At 44.5% G+C, this 17,476-nt stretch overlaps 1 protein-coding gene across 2 annotated transcripts; it reads left to right on the top strand.

The window, feature by feature from the left end:
* The first annotated feature begins 640 nt into the window (after positions 1–640).
* On the top strand, positions 641–16,109 carry LOC143291495 (chondroitin sulfate synthase 1-like). Of its 2 annotated transcripts, XM_076601375.1 has the most exons (5): positions 641–807; positions 3,656–3,750; positions 4,438–5,328; positions 10,001–10,177; positions 14,218–16,109. In XM_076601375.1, the coding sequence occupies exons 2-5, from the start codon at positions 3,712–3,714 to the stop codon at positions 14,842–14,844; spliced, it is 1,734 nt and encodes a 577-aa protein (XP_076457490.1). In that variant the 5' UTR covers positions 641–807; positions 3,656–3,711; the 3' UTR covers positions 14,845–16,109. The 2 variants fall into 2 exon arrangements, with proteins under 2 accessions (XP_076457490.1, XP_076457491.1); XM_076601376.1 differs by lacking the exon at positions 3,656–3,750.
* The last annotated feature ends 1,367 nt before the right edge of the window (positions 16,110–17,476 follow it).

Raw genomic sequence — 17,476 nt, 5'->3', positions numbered from 1 at the left:
GGAGTCTTTTTTCGGAATTTCTGTTAACATTTATGCTCAATACGAAAAGAGAATGCATTTCCTCGTCAAAACCACAAGAAATGTTAGCAGTTTTGCGACACAGATCAGCACTGAGTAGTACCAAAACTTGCTCTTCAGCCGACAAAAGTAACCCCATTGTCAATATGTACATACGTGTAGGAGGAGGATCTTCAGGCGGTATGCAAGCTGTTTCGCTGAAGAACGTAACGATTTATCAATAATAAATGCCTTGAAATGACCGCAGTGCACATCAACATGCGAACAAAACTCAGTTTCTGTAAGAAATAGTTGTCCCGCTGAGCGTCTCACTTGCACCCTAGCTGCTAACTCCACAGTGGGTTTACAATAAATTTCATAGCCCTAAAAACAGGAGAGAGAGAGAGAGAGAGAGAGAGAGAGAAAGGCAGGGAGGGAGAGAGAGAGAATATAAAATTTGTATGTCAGATGACGCGCGCGCGCGCGCGCGTGTGTCTGTGTTGCAAATTCTCGCGAACAAGACACTACGCATTATCAGGTCAGCCGTCTCTATCACGTTTCACACACACTTTACTCCGCAGCGAGACCTGGGAGCTGGAGAGGGGAGGGAGGAGGGTAGGGTGGGCGGAGGGGGGGGGGGGGCTGTTTTTTCTGTCACGCAAGCTTCGGTGTCAACGTCAGGCAATCAGCATGACAAGCTACTTTTGAGGAAAGCCTGGCTCTTGCTGTTCGTCGGATCTTTTGGGATAGACACGGAACAGAAAAGGTGGTGTTGCCAACCTCAGTGCAGCTCTCATGGCCGTTTGAACAGTGAGTGTGTGTGTCGGAAAGGCTTTCTTTTTCTCTGTGTGATACATGTTGATTCTTTTTGACTCACTTGTGAGTCTATGTTTTAACCCGGTGTTCGGTTGTCTCTCTCTCTCTCTCTCTCTCTCTCTGTGTGTGTGTGTGTGTGTGTGTGTGTGTGTGTGTCCGTGGTAAACTTTAACATTGCCATTTTCTCTGCAAATACTTTGTCAGATGACACCAAATTAGACATAAAAATAGGAAAAATTCAGTTCATTCCAGTCATCTTGTTTAAAACAATATTGCACCTCTGGGATGGGGAGGGGGGGGGGGGGGGGAAAGAAGCCAAATTATATGCAAACTGTATTTACTGTTATATTTATATTTTTTGTATTCTCTAAACTTGGCACTTTGATCTGATATTCTGACCCAACAACAAGAGCAGTCATTATTATCATTTTTTGTTCAAAGAGGAACTTCTTTTGCTAAGCATGGAAGTTTTATTTATTTTGCAAACGTTTCGGTGCAGATAGTAAAAAAGGGAAATTACTCTGTAATTAATGCTAGGGGACTTAATTTGCTTTAACCTGATCTTTCTCATCTTAAAAATTACATTTTGAAATTATACTGAATACATAAAAAGCTTGTGTGTTTTACTCTCAGTGTACAGGGCTTTCACTATGTTCATTCGCCCAAGTGGTCTTTTTCGGAAAATACTAAAATCAATACGACGAGTGGACTTTACAGATCTATTGGCTGAGCCCTGAAGGTCATGGGCAAATATCAGTTGCGTACACATATTTGTACACATTCAAAGCGCGTGCTCATATTCTTCGAACGCGAACGACGCCATTTTGTTTCAAGTTGTTGACCTGCCCGTTCAATCCTATATTCAACGGACAATACACGATAACATGTGATGGAAAGTTGGAGAAGGAGACAGTTAAATATTTATTCAGAGAAAGATTTGTGAATGCTTCATCACTTACTGGATTATGCCCCAAACTGCCATAAAAATATCCTCAGAATCTGTCGGAATTCACAGTTAAAAATTGTAAACCATGCGAGTTAATACCCTTGAATTAATCACGATGAAACGAAAAAATTTCCAGTCTTGACTTTTCTCAAAATGAAGTCCTTTTCACTTCTTACGACGTTTAGAAGTACTTGTACTTGGCTCTACATGTTATTAGTTTAACAAAATACTCAATGAATTGACCGTGTCGTACTACATTCCCGGCGGGTGTAACTGGCTCCAGGAGCGAAGCCTTTATTTTTATTTTATTTCATTTTTTTTTTTTAAAGAAACACCAGCGTGATACTCTGTTTATGAAGGTTCAGTAAAGGCTTCATTGTATTAGCACAATGTGTGGATAAAAAAACACCACAACAATTTCCGTGAATAAAGGCCAAGGAAATGCTTGGTTTTGGATGGTTGATATGTTATCGGGCTGTCTTGCTTTTTTTTTTTTTTTTTTTTTTTTTTTTTTGCATCAGGGATTTTATGAGGTTCCAATAGAGATTATTGTCAATTAAAACACTTAGAACTTTATGATCACTCAGCTGTTCATTAAGTTCACTTTTAAGTTGAGACAGAGAGAGAGAGAGAGAGAGAGAGAGGGAAAGAGAGGGAGGGAGGGAGGGAGGGAGGGAGAGAAAGATACGGATACGGATACGGATGTTTTATTCAATATAGCCATGGCCCCTCATGAAGGGGTGGTGTAAACAAACATTACAGAGGTAATATATTCAGATATGTAACATAATAACACAGTTGTAACCTGAAAATGAGAAAAACAGTTTTATCTGCATTTAGTCTTATTCACACATAATAACAAAAAAGCGGAAAACTAGCACACACTCAACTGCATATGAGGGAGAGAAAGAGAGAGAGAGAGAGAGAGAGAGAGAGAGAGACAGACAGACAGACAGACAGAGAGAAAGAACAGACAGACAGACTGACAACTTCACGGAGCGGAACGGCACGGACCCTAAGCAAACGGAGGTTGGTCTCCGTGCGGTAATGAGCTTCCGTCTCCCTTGGTGATAACTATCTCCACTCGAGTGCTTCCGGCCTGACCAGGCCTCTGCTCGTGGTGTGGTGTGGTGTGGTGTGGTGTGGTGTCGTGTTACGTCCTTCCTGGCTGCGGTCACTCTGCCTGCCAGCTCTGAGCTGTGCTGTGTATCGTATCGCAAGGAGGAAGGTGGTAGAATGGTTAAGACGCTTAGACGTACTGATATAGAGAGTCCACAATGGTGTGGGTTCGAATCTCGCCGGCTGAGCGTCCAGTCATTCAGGTGAGACGATAAACCGAGTTCCTCAGTGTGCGCAGCACGCACTTGGCGCACTGAAAAAGAACCCATGGCAACGAGAGTGTTATTCTCTGACAATATTCTGTGGAAGAAATCCACTCTGATACGTACACACACACACACACACACACACACACACACAATGTAAGCATGCACTCAAAGCCTGATTAAACGCGTTGGGTTATGCTGCCGGTTAGACATCTACGTAGCAGATGTGGTGAAGCTAATATGGAATTGCCCGAACGCAGTGATGTCTTCCTGAGAAACTGAAACTAAAACCTGAAATCTGAAACTGAAACTGTATCGTATCACATCGAGTAGTGTTGCGTTGCGTTGTATTGTATTGTATTGTATTGAATTGTATTGTATTGTATTGTATTGTATTGTATTCCTTTTTGTCACGACATATTTCTCGATGTAAAATTAGGACTGCTTTCCACAGAACAGTGCTACCTTTTTCCCCCTCACTTTTTTTTCTTCTTCTTCCGTCTACAAGTGTACTTGCTTTACCGTCAAAGTGGATTTTTATTTTCTGCCAAGCACAACCCTTCTGTTGCAGTTGGATCTTTTACGTGTACGAAATGCAAGCCAGGAAAGACTTCATCTCTCTGTGTGATGCCGCGGGCTCTTTTACGTGCGCTAAGCGCAAGCGAGGTAAAGACTTCCTCTGTCTGTGTGATGCTGTGGGTTCTTTTACGTACGCTAAATGTACGCGAGGAGGTGGGGATGGGGGGTGGGAGTGGGGTGGGGGGGGAGGGAGGGGGGTGTCAGGGAGCGTCTTTATCGTGATGGCACCAACGTTGGGGTGTAGAGACCGGTGATGATGTCTTTGTGCGTGCATGCGTGATAGATAGACAGACAGACCGACCGACAGACAGGCAGACGCATAAGCATTTTTAGTAATAGATACATTGATAGGGTGGGGTTTTTTTTTAGGCCTGACTAAGCGCGTTGGGTTACGCTGCTGGTCAGGCATCTGCTTGGCAGATGTGGTGTAGCGTATATGGATTTGTCCGAACGCAGTGACGCCTCCTTGAGCTACTGAAACTGAAACTGTGTGTGCGTGCGCGCGTGCGTGCGTGTGTGCGTGCATGTGTGTGTGTGTGTGTGTGTGTGTGTGTGTGTGTGTGTGTGTGTGTGATTGCTTGTGTTAACTTTCAATGTAATGCAGACAAATAATGTGTTTAAAAAGTCTAGCAAATGTTAATTAATAAACTGTCAGTGCCCAGTTCTTTACTGAGAGATTGTGCTTGATACTTGTACATTGTCTTAACTTGAGAGAGATTGTGCTTGATACTTGTACATCGTCTTAACTTGACTGACGATTTCTCTTTTTTTCAGATTAATAGAACACTGTTCACACACACAGACACCCCCCCACCCCGACACCAACAAACATTCTTTGGATATCACCCCCACACCAATCCTCCCTTACCCTCCCACACCCCACACCAATGCACCACCCCCTCCGCTGACGTCATCATGATGTCAAAGCGACCCAGTCTGACGTCAAGGAAACGTCATTCAGTGATGCTGCTGCTGGCTGGAGTCATCCTGGGTCACGTGACTTGCCGCCTCTTCCCCTCCCTCGTCCGGCGCGGACACCACTGGCGCTGCACGTTCTCCTTCGTGGCGGAAAGAGGAGGAGGCGGCGGAGGAGAAGGAAGAGGGGGAGGAGGAAGAGGAGGAGAAGGAAGAGGAGGAGAAGAAGGGAGAGAAGGAGGAGGGGGAAGGGGAGGAGGAGGAGAAGGAAGAGGAGAAGCCTCCATGTCGCAAGCAAAGCACGTGGTCTCCGACAAGCAGCTCCTCTTCGTAGGCGTCATGACGTCCCGGAAGTTGTTACGCACGCGAGCCAGAGCCGTCCGCAGGACCTGGGGAGCTGGCCTGATGAACGGCTCCCTGGTGTTCTTCGTTGGAAGCGGCGGCGGGCAAGACGCGGAGATGAAGAAGGAGATGGAGGAGGAGGAGGAGGAGGGGGACCTTCCGGTGCACGTGCTGCACAACGTGAAGGACGATGACTACCCTCCCCAACAGAAGTCCTTCGCCATGCTGGAGGCCATGCACAGGGACTATGGACGTGGCTACGAGTGGTTCCTGCGGGCTGATGATGACTTGTTTGTGGACGTGCGCCGTCTGAGGCTGCTCCTCGCCTCCCTTCACAGCTCCCGTCCGCTCTACGTCGGGCATCCCGGCCTCGGGAGAACGAAGGAAGTCGGTCGTCTGGGACTTTCGGTGAGGGGTGCAGAGTCTCAGGGTGGGTGGGGATGGTTGTTGGTTGTGACGTCATGAAGTGAGCTCCCTCTCCTTACCTCTGTCTGTCTGCTTCTGTTTGTCTCTGTCTGCTTCTGTCTGTCTGTCTGCTTCTGTCTGTCTGTCTGCTTCTGTCTGTCTGCCTCTGTCTGTCTGTCTGTCTGTCTGTCTGTCTGCTTCTGTCTGTCTCTGTCTGCTTCTGTCTGCCTCTGTCTGTCTGTCTGCCTCTGTCTGTCTGTCTGTCTGTCTGTCTGTCTGCTTCTGTCTGTCTGTCTGTCTGTCTCTGTCTGTCTGTCTGTCTGCCTCTGTCTGTCTGTCTGTCTGTCTCTGTCTGTCTGTCTGTCTCTGTCTGTCTGTCTGCCTCTGTCTGTCTGTCTGCCTCTGTCTGTCTGTCTGTCTGCCTCTGCTTCTGTTTGTCTCTGTCTGTCTCTGTCCCTGACTCTCTCTCTCTCGCTCTGTCCTTTCATTAATGAACAATATTAATGCCTTTGGATTACATTTGACTACCTTTCATCTTTTTTGTCAAAACAAGTACAAGGATTATCGTTTTCGTAACATTCCAGTCAATCTATCTGACTTCTTACTCTCTCTCTCTCTCTGTGGGTCTCTCTCACTCTGTTTCTGTCTCTCTGTCTCCCTGTCTGTCTGTCTGACTGTCTGTCTCTCCATGAATTTATTCATTTTATTCCAGCATGATGGTGACAATAGCTGTTGTATAAGTGATACTGCTTCTGTCTGTCTGTCTGCCTCTGTCTGTCTGCTTCTGTCTGTCTGTCTGCCTCTGTCTGTCTGTCTGTCTGTCTGCTTCTGTCTGTCTGCTTCTGTCTGTCTGTCTGCCTCTGTCTGTCTGTCTGTCTGCTTCTGTCTGTCTCTGTCTGCTTCTGTCTGTCTGTCTGCCACTGTCTGTCTGTCTGCCTCTGTCTGTCTGTCTGCCTCTGTCTGTCTGTCTGCTTCTGTTTGTCTCTGTCTGCTTCTGTCTGTCTGTCTGCTTCTGTCTGTCTGTCTGCCTCTGTCTGTCTGTCTGCCTCTGTCTGTCTGCCACTGTCTGTCTGCCTCTGTCTGTCTGTCTGCCTCTGTCTGTCTGCCACTGTCTGTCTGCCTCTGTCTGTCTGTCTGCCTCTGTCTGTCTGTCTGTCTGTCTGTCTGTCTGTCTGCTTCTGTCTGTCTCTGTCTGCTTCTGTCTGCCTCTGTCTGTCTGTCTGCTTCTGTTTGTCTCTGTCTGTCTCTGTCCCTGACTCTCTCTCTCTCACTCTCTCTCTCGCTCTGTCCTTTCATTAATGAACAATATTAATGCCTTTGGATTACATTTGACTACCTTTCATCTTTTTTTGTCAAAACAAGTACAAGGATTATCGTTTTCGTAACATTCCAGTCAATCTATCTGACTTCTTACTCTCTCTCTCTCTCTCTGGGTCTCTCTCACTCTGTTTCTGTCTCTCTGTCTCCCTCTGTCTGTCCGTCTGTCTGTTTATCTGTCTGTCTGACTGTCTGTCTGACTGTCTGTCTGTCTGTCTCTCCATGAATTTATTCATTTTATTCCAGCATGATGGTGACAATAGCTGTCATATAAGTGATACTGGTGATGGTAGTAGTGATTTAAGTATTAATTACAATTGTCGTAGGTGGATTTGATGATAATAACAATGTGGCTTTAGTCATCCAGTTGTCAATACTGATGAAATATTTCTCTCCTCACCCCCCCTCTCTCTCTCTCGCTCCTCCCCCTCATTCTTTCGTCAGTGTGTGTGTGTGTGTGTGTGTGTGTGTGTGTGTGTGTGTGTGTGTGTGCGTGCGGGCGCGTGTGTCTATTCTTTATCATATTCTTTCTGCAGGACTTTTTTTCTCTCTCTTTTTAATTGTCTCGTTCTCCGTTTTTCATTAAATATATGTGTGCTATTGTAACTGATGTAGATTAGCAAAGACAGGTTGGAAGAATGGGCCATGCCCAAAATCTTGATCCTTGAATAAAAAAACCCAAAACGTTTTGAGTTTTAAGTTCTCTCTCTCTCTCTCTCTCTCTCTCTCTCTCTCTCTCTCTCTCTCTCTCTCTCTCTCTCTCTCTCTGTCAGCATTCCGTTGGAGTGATGGCCTGGAGACAACGCATTCGGCAAGGAAGCAAGAAATTCTGATAGCACTGGATCGAGTCGCACACTCAGCTGTATTTCTCTTCATCCACTAGACCTATATCTGTCCACTGACGCAACATCTACACTTGTCGTTTCTCTCATTCTCTCTCGCCTTGACTACTGTAACTCTCTATTGTCTGGTCTGCCTGCTTCATCCATTCGGCCCCTTCAGCGCATACAAAACTCTGCTGCCCGACTCGTCCTCAGAAAGAAAAGATCTGAGCACATCACTCCTCTTTTGCAACATCTCCACTGGCTCCCTATCTCACACCGAATAAAGTACAAGATCAGCACTCTATGTTATAGATGCATTCACAAAACTGCCCCTTCCTATCTCTGCGGCTGCCTTCACCTCTACACTCCATCTCGCTCACTACGATCGTCCTCGGATCCACTCTGTTTACGCATACCCAGATTCAAACACTCGACTATTGGCCGCCGTTCTTTCTCTGTTTCTGGACCTTGCGATTGGAACGAACTTCCTTTTTCGCTTCGTCAAGTCTCCACACTCAGCTCTTTCAAGTCTGGCCTTAAAACCCACCTCTTCCCAAAATAGCCTCCCTTGCCTGCCCTTCCTTGTCTTTAGTTTCTACAGTTTTAGAGTTATGCATGCGTGTGAATGACTGGTGCGAAAGCGCTTTGATTTGTCTCTGCACAAGATCCAGCGCTATATAAATACCATTATTATTATTGTTATTATTACCTTGAGTAGTGGTCTGGACGCTAGTCATTCAGATGAGACGATAAACCAAGGAGCCTTTTGTTGCAGGTACTTTGTCACGGCAACAAAAAGGTTGCCCCGGGCAAAATTCTGTAGAAAAAAACCCCCACTTTGATAAGAAAACAAATACATTTGCAGGCAGACCAAAAAAAAAAAAAAAAAAAAAAAAAAAAGAAGAGAGAGAGAGAGAGAGAGAGAGAGAGGTTGGAGCTGAACTGCATGGATGCGCTCTCCATGGGAGGTACGGCCCGAATTTCATACACAGAAATGTGACAATAGAATACAATGCAATACAATACAATACAATACAATACAATACAATACAATACAACCAAACGCAGCACAACACAACACAGCACAACACAACACAACACAACACAGCACAACACAACACAACACAGCACAGCACAGCACAGTACAACTCAATTCAACACAGCGCAGCACAGTACAACTCAATTCAACACAGCACAGCACAGCACAACACAGCACAGCACAACAAAGCATAGCACAGCACAGCACAACTCAATTCAACACAGCGCAGCACAACACAGCCCAGCCCAGCCCAGCACAGCACAACTCAATTCAACACAGCGCAGCACAGCACTGCACAGCCCAGCCCAGCCCAGCACAGCACAACTCAATTCAACACAGCGCAGCACAGCACAGCACAGCACAACACAAACACAATGCAGAACTATAATCTAATTCAACGTGAACCACCCAGTTACTTTTCAGGCACACATTGTGAACGACACCACACTGGCCGGTGTCATTTGAAAACTAAGATAAGATAAGATAAGATAAGATAAGATAAGATAAGATAAGAATAACTTTATCATCTCCAACTGGAGAAATTTGGTCAGGTGCATTATCACAACATAGACAAGTAAACAACATGGGGACCATAACTGTAAAAGTCAACAACAGCTTTTACGAATATTACGAAGATACAAATGTAAAAAATATCACATACACCGTTTCATACATACATCCACACACTGCAGGTAATAACTAGTATTCTTAATGTAAAAAGAGAAAAAAAGAAAAAGAATTAAGAAACATTTGAATATAATTATAAACATAGCCTACTATACTGCACATTGATTATAATAGACAGATAAGATTAGAATAAAGATAAATTGCGGAAAACCGCAACCAGATAATCAGCACACACCCGCATTCCCCCGCCCTACCCCCACCCACCCCACACACGCGGATTACTTGATTAAACAAGAGTAATAATGTTGTGGAGCAGTCGCCGATCGACTAAGCACAGGTTCCAGCCCCATGATAATACAGGATTTTTATCAGCGTCTGTATTAGCATCACCATCATCGCTGATGAATCTGGGTTGTCACTGTATTTATTCATCATTTGTTTGTTTGTTTGTTTATTTGTTTGTTTACTTATTTATTTATTCATTTCGTTTATTCGTTTATCTATTCATTCATTTATTTGTTTATTTATTTATTTACTTATTTATTTATTCATTTATTTACATTTTCGATTTTATTGTTGTTGATCTTGTTGTTGTGCGTGCAATACTTTTATTTATTTATTTGTTTGTGTATCTCTCTCTCTCTCCCTCCCTCCCTCCCTCTCTCTCTCTCTCTCTCTCTCTCTATATATATATATATATATATACATGTATGTATATACATATAGATAAATAGATAGATATGTGTGTGTTCATTCATCCATTTCTTTATAAATGTCTTTATTTGTTTGTTCACTGAACCAGTCACGTGCTATAATTTCCTTGTTTTTTTGTGTGTAATAGTTTTTTTTGTTGTTGTTTTTTTTTCAGTCCGGGGTGCCTTACTGTATGGGGGGGACTGGAGTGGTGCTGTCCTCCGCCCTGCTGGCGTCACTGGGCGGCAGGCTGATGACGTGTGCGCAGAAAACGGTGACGAAGCACGAAGATACGGAGCTTGGGAGATGTGTGTACAACACGACCCGTCTGTCCTGTGTGCAGAATGATCAGGTCAGCCAGCTTCTGTACTGTGTGTTGTATTTTTTCTATTTGTATTTGTGTTTGCATTTCTTTTTATCACAACAGATTTCTCTGTGTGAAATTCGGGCTGCTCTCCCCAGGGAGAGCGCGTCGCTACACTACAGCGCCACTCCCCCCCCCCCCCCCCCCCCTTTTTAAAAATTTTTTTTTTTCCTGGTGCAGTTTTATTTGTTTTTCCTATCGAAGTGGACTTTTGAACAGAATTTTGCCAGGAACAACCCTTTTGTTGCCGTGGGTTCTTTTACGTGCGCTGAGTGCATGCTGCACACGGGACCTCGGTTTATCGTCTCATCCGAATGACTAGCGTCCAGACCACCACTCAACGTCTAGTGGAGGGGGAGAAAATATCGGCGGCTGAGCCGTGATTCGAACCAGCGCGCTCAGATTCTCTCGCTTCCTAGGCGGACGTGTTACCTCTAGGCCATCACTCTACATTGTATTGTATTGTATCGTATTATATTGTATCTATTTATAAAGTATTATATTGTATTGCATTGTGTTGTATTGTATCATATTGTATAGCATCGTATCGTATCGAACTGAATAGAACTGTAAAGTGTTATTTAGTGTAGTATTGTCTTGTATTTATCGTGTAATATCGTATAGTATTATACTGTGTTGTATTGTAATGTTTTGTTGTATATTATGTTGTTTGGTATTGTATCGATATCGTATAGTATTATACTGTATTGTATTGTAATGTTTTGTTGTGTATTATGTTGTTTGGTATTGTATCGTATTGTACAGTATTGTACTGACACAGTTCAGGCTTGAATCAGCACCCGGCACTAGGAATCAGCGGACCTGTTCACCACAGAACCAGCTGGTCGCTTCTAGAATGAACTGGTCAGGATGAACATGCAACCCTCTTGCCCCCCAACCCCCCCCCCCCCCACACCCCCCTCCACACCCTCTCCCCACCTCGCCTCCCTCCGTTCTGCAGTTAGGCACCCCCACCCAAACACCTACCCCCCCAAAAAAAACAAAACAAAACAAAAAAAAAACTGATAAGTGTGCACTTTATTGATTTTGTGCACAGTCTACAGTCTAATATCATCATCTTAAATGAAGAGACTATAAATAAATAAACGAACGTGCATGGTCTATCGCACTCTTTGCACTTTCATTAAGTTTGCACATAGTCTATCGCACTCTTTGCACCTTCATTATTTTTTGCAATAGTCTATTGCACTCTTTGCACCTTCATTAATATTGCACATAGTCTATTGCACTCTTTGCACCTTCATTAATATTGCACATAGTCTGTTGCACTCTTTGCACCTTCATTAATATTGCACATAGTCTATTGCACTCTTTGCACCTTCATTAATATTGCACATAGTCTATTGCACTCTTTGCACCTTCATTAATATTGCACATAGTCTGTTGCACTCTTTGCACCTTCATTAACATTGCACATAGTCTATTGCACTCTTTCGTATGTGAACTGGTTTATTTCCGTTTCAAGGAGGTGGCAGAGCGGGCGGGCAGATCCATATACGCTACAGCACACCTGCTGAAAAGAAAAAAAAAAAAAAAAAAGGCATGTTGATGACTATGACATAAACCTTACGCACTGATCAGGACTTGAAGGTATAATCTAAGTAAGTGTAAGTAACCACTTTTTTGAGTAAAAGCGTTACGTAAAAACGACATAAAAATTGAACATGAGAGAAAATAGATAAATATAAATAGATAAATAGGTAAATGTATTAGAATTTAGAGAAGGGAAAGATACGTTGGAGGCTAATGATTGAAATCAAAACAAGAGCAGACTTGCAAATTAATGTACACACACACACACACAAGTACGCGCGCACGCGCACACACACATGCACGCGCGCGTGCGCGCGCACACACACACACACACACACACATACGTAAGCACACACACACACACACACACACAGAGTACGCACATACACAAACACACACACACGTGTAAGCACACACACACACACACACACACACACACACACACACACAGATCATTGCACGCACTCGCTCCAAAAACTCTCTTTTTTCCACCAACACATGATAAATCAAAGGGAATGTCATGATACGGTCTGGTGAGCGGATGTCAGGTAGGCGTGTCGGATGTGTGTGTGTGTGTGTGTGTGTGTGTGTGGTTACCAGCCCTTTGGCTTTGTGCGTCGTTCAGTTGGGTACATCCTGTTTCGTTTTAATGTATGTGGTGTCCTTGAAAACACACACACACACACACATACAAACACACACAAACAAACAACCCCGCCCCCCTAAAAAAAAAAAACAACAAACAAAAAAAAAAACAACAACAAAAAAACCCAACACCGGTGAGGGCATAGGTGCATTTTCTAGAGGATAAGTTGCTGAGAGTTGCCTACCTTCTTCTTCTTCTTTTTTTTTTTTTCGTGTTAAAGTGAGAGTAAGTTATGTGTCCGTCATTTTCTACTTCAGTTTTTCAGTTTCAAGGAGGTGTCAAACTGTGCGAGATGATCCATTAAATGTCATTATCATACCACATCTGCTGGCAGTCCGTCAGTCAGTCGAGCTGTTTATGTTGTACCTATGTGAGGACGAGCGCTCAACGAACGCTATTGCAAGCTCTCTGAGCAAGAATAGATCTGTCTTTATCTTTTCTCCGTATCAGACGCACGTAAGCGGATAATGCACGCGCGCATGCACACACGCACGCACTGAGGGGGTAGGGGTAGGGGTAGGGGTGGGGTTGGGGGTGGTGGTGGTGGTGGGGGGGAGGGGTTATACTCCCCTTCATCTTCTGTTAGAGGAGGCATAGGATCAGAATTACTTCCCTCCTCTACTGTGAGAATATTGTAGGGGTGGGGGTGGGGGTGCATATGATTATGGATAAGACCAGAATTACCCCGGGCGCAATAGCTGAATGGTTAAAGCGTTGGACTTTCAATCTGGGGGTCCCGGGTTCGAATATCGGTGACGGCCCCTGGTGGGTAAAGGGTGGAGATTTTTCCGATCTCCCAGGTCAGCATATGTGCAGTCCTGATAGTGCCTGAACCCCCTTCGTGTGTATACGCACGCAGAAGATCAAATACGCACGTTAAAGATCCTGTAATCCATGTCAGCGTTCGGTGGGTTATGGAAGCAAGAACATACCAAGCATGCACCTCCCCCCCCCCCGAAAACGGAGTATGGCTGCTTACATGGCGGGGTAAATAATCAAAACGGTCATACATGTAAAATGTTACATGTAAGTCTGCGTATGTATGTGTGCGTGCCTGAAATCTGATTGAATGACACAGGAAACGAATGATGAGCGGCCAGTGGAAGCCGTCAGTCGGCTCTACCCAGGTAGGCAGCCTGTTGTGCAATGACCCCGTGTTTGTAAAGTGCTTGGAGCTTGGTCTCCGGCCGAGGATGGGTGCTGTAGAAGTATCCATATCAATTAATCAATCAACCATTCCTCTACTGTGTGTGAGGGCGGTTGGGGATGCATATGTGCATAAAGCCAAAACTACCCCAATGTTTTTTTTTACTCTTATCTGAGATTGGGGGAGGGGGTTGTATATGGACGTAAGGACGGAATGACTACCCTCCTCTTCTGCGATCTTAGTATTTAGGAACTGGGGGTGGGTGGGAGTGTACAGGCATATAAAGGCCAAATTATTATTATTGTCTCATCCTGCGCGCATTATACCAGCCTCCTCCTTCACCGCCCCCCCCCCCCCCGCTCCCCCTTCGGGCAGTGGGTAAACATTACATCAGTGTGATCGGTATGATTTATTCCATTTGATCGCAAAAAGAACGGTTTTTTGTTGCACACATTTGAACCATTTTCCTATCGGCCCTGGAGTCAGTTGCATTGCTCGGTTCTAACTTTTTGACAGTTACACGTGGCTAAATGCCTGCGTTGACCGCCATTGGTCAGTTCCGTACTACACACAGTTAGTAGCGGGTTACGACCATACTAGGCTCTTCCGTCCGAACAATGCAACTGGCTCCACTGGTCTCTCTTGCTACAACGAACCCCCCCGCTGTTTCTGTGTCCACAGATCTCGCAACAATTCACCCAAAGCTATGACGACACATCGGGGAAGTGGATCCGGAAGGCCCTCAGGTCATCACGACCCTACGTGACCTTTCACCCAGTCAAGGACGCAGGCTACATGTACGACGCCGCCGCTCAGCTTGACCTTCAGCGTGTCTCCGAGCTTCGGGTCAAAGTCCGACAACTCACTGATTCCATTTCTTGCATGGATGTTTACTTGGGCAATGGAGGATCGGCAAAGGTTCTGTGCAATGAAGGAAACTGTTCGCTTCCGGAACTGTGTGAGTCCGTGATTCGTAGAGATGTGCTTTTCAAACGTTTCAGCGATGTTCCCTGGTTCCTTCGTCATGAGAAATTCTTTTACACCACGTGGATACATGACATCAGGACACCAGACGATCGGGCCGGGCTTTCCGAACGCTTTGCAGAAGTATTACGTCATTTGTCTGCTTACGTCAGGACAGGAACCACAAAGAAGAAGAAGCATGCAGTGCTGGGGACTTTCTACAGGAGAGTGGTTCCCGTGGCTGGTACGGAGTATGTCGCGTTTGTGCGCGACGCGTCGAAAAAACTGCGTCCTTACGTCATCCGACAACTGTTCGACGAACTCGCTGTAGTGCAGAAACAATGATTTGATCATGTGTGGAAAATGTTCAATGAATGAATTCAGGGATCTGTTCTTTAAACTGCAGTTTTCGTGTATATTTGAAGCGGATATTATCATTAGTAGATGTTGGCAGCTACAAATATTTTCCATGTTGCTCAGTAGTTGCATATTGTTGTTGTTGTACTCCTTCAAATGTAGGCCTATCAACCGACCAGCTGGACTGACCCATTGTAATTGTGTACATAACTTCAAATGCATTTAATAATTTTTATAAATCGCATGCCCCCCCTGCCCCCCCCCCCCACACACACACTCCCCCGCACTCCCTCACCCCCCCGCCCAATAAAAAAAAGAACAACTGAACAAGCCCATTGTACAATTTATCATTTATAAGGAACGATCTTAAACAGTTGAAAGAAACAATGGCCTGCAAGAAAACTTTTTGTGTGTGTTAATTATCAGAATAGCTCACACCACAAAGTGTTGGTCGAAAGACAGCAATATGCACATCACAAAGGGGAGGTGGAAAGACAGCAATATGCACATCACAAAGTGTAGGTAGAAAGACAGCAATATGCACACCACAAAGGGGAGGTAGAAAGACAGCAATATGCACATCACAAAGTGTAGGTGGAAAGACAGCAATATGCACATCACAAAGGGGAGGTGGAAAGACAGCAATATGCACATCACAAAGGGGAGGTGGAAAGACAGCAATATGCACACCACAAAGTGTAGGTGGAAAGACAGCAATATGCACATCACAAAGGGGAGGTGGAAAGACAGCAATATGCACATCACAAAGGGGAGGTGGAAAGACAGCAATATGCACATCACAAAGTGTAGGTAGAAAGACAGCAATATGCACATCACAAAGGGGAGGTGGAAAGACAGCAATATGCACACCACAAAGTGTAGGTAGAAAGACAGCAATATGCACATCACAAAGTGTAGGTGGAAAGACAGCAATATGCACATCACAAAGGGGAGGTGGAAAGACAGCAATATGCACACCACAAAGTGTAGGTGGAAAGACAGCAATATGCACATCACAAAGGGGAGGTGGAAAGACAGCAATATGCACATCACAAAGGGGAGGTGGAAAGACAGCAATATGCACATCACAAAGTGTAGGTGGAAAGACAGCAATATGCACATCACAAAGGGGAGGTGGAAAGACAGCAATATGCACATCACAAAGGGTAGTTAGAAAGACAGCAATATGCACATCACAAAGGGGAGGTGGAAAGACAGCAATATGCACATCACAAAGTGTAGGTGGAAAGACAGCAATATGTACGCCACAAAAGGGTGGGTTGACAGACAGCAATATGCACATCACAAAGGGTAGGATGGAAAGACAGCAATATGCACATCACAAAGGGTAGGTGGAAAGACAGCAATATGCACATCACAAAGGGGTAGATGGAAAGACAGCAATATGCACACCACAAAGGTGGAAAGACAGCAATATGCACATCATAAAATGTAGTTAGAAAGACAGCAATATGTACGCCACAAAGGGTGGGTGGACAGACAGCAATATGCACATCACAAAGGGTAGATGTAAAGACAGCAATATGCACATCACAAAGGAGAGGTGGAAAGACAGCAATATGCACACCACAAAGGGTAGATGGAAAGACAGCAATATGCACATCACAAAGTGTAGGTGGAAAGACAGCAATATGCACACCACAAAGGGTAGATGGAAAGACAGCATTGTGCACACCACAAAGGGTAGATGGAAAGACAGCAATATGCACGCCACAAAGTGTAGGTAGAAAGACAGCAATATGCACATCACAAAGTGTAGGTAGAAAGACAGCAATATGCACATCACAAAGTGTAGGTGGAAAGACAGCAATATGCACACCACAAAGTGTAGGTGGAAAGACAGCAATATGCACATCACAAAGGGGAGGTGGAAAGACAGCAATATGCACACCACAAAGGGGAGGTGGAAAGACAGCAATATGCACACCACAAAGTGTAGGTGGAAAGACAGCAATATGCACATCACAAAGGGGAGGTGGAAAGACAGCAATATGCACATCACAAAGTGTAGGTGGAAAGACAGCAATATGCACATCACAAAGTGTAGGTGGAAAGACAGCAATATGCACATCACAAAGGGGAGGTGGAAAGACAGCAATATGCACATCACGAAGGGTAGGTGGAAAGACAGCAATATGCACATCACAAAGTGTAGGTGGAAAGACAGCAATATGCACATCACAAAGTGTAGGTGGAAAGACAGCATATGCACATCACAAAGGGGAGGTGGAAAGACAGCAATATGCACATCACAAAGTGTAGGTGGAAAGACAGCAATATGCACATCACAAAGTGTAGGTGGAAAGACAGCAATATGCACATCACAAAGTGTAGGTGGAAAGACAGCAATATGCACATCACAAAGGGGAGGTGGAAAGACAGCAATATGCACACCACAAAGCTCGGATGAAGGGAAAATGTGGAGAGATATATACATTGCGTGTAAAATAGTAATGATTATATCTAAGATGAAAGGTAAATGTGGTAAAATATGTACATGGTGTGAAAAATAGTTATGACTATATCTCAGATGAAAAGAAAATGTGGTAAATATATACATTGCGTGAAAAAGTTATTACATCTCATATGAAAGGAAAAT

This window comes from Babylonia areolata, chromosome 17 (genome assembly GCF_041734735.1).
Source record: "Babylonia areolata isolate BAREFJ2019XMU chromosome 17, ASM4173473v1, whole genome shotgun sequence".
In the NCBI taxonomy this organism is placed as follows: domain Eukaryota; kingdom Metazoa; phylum Mollusca; class Gastropoda; order Neogastropoda; family Buccinidae; genus Babylonia; species Babylonia areolata.
Note: the sequence above shows the minus strand (reverse complement) of the source record. Positions and strands in the feature narration are given on the sequence as shown.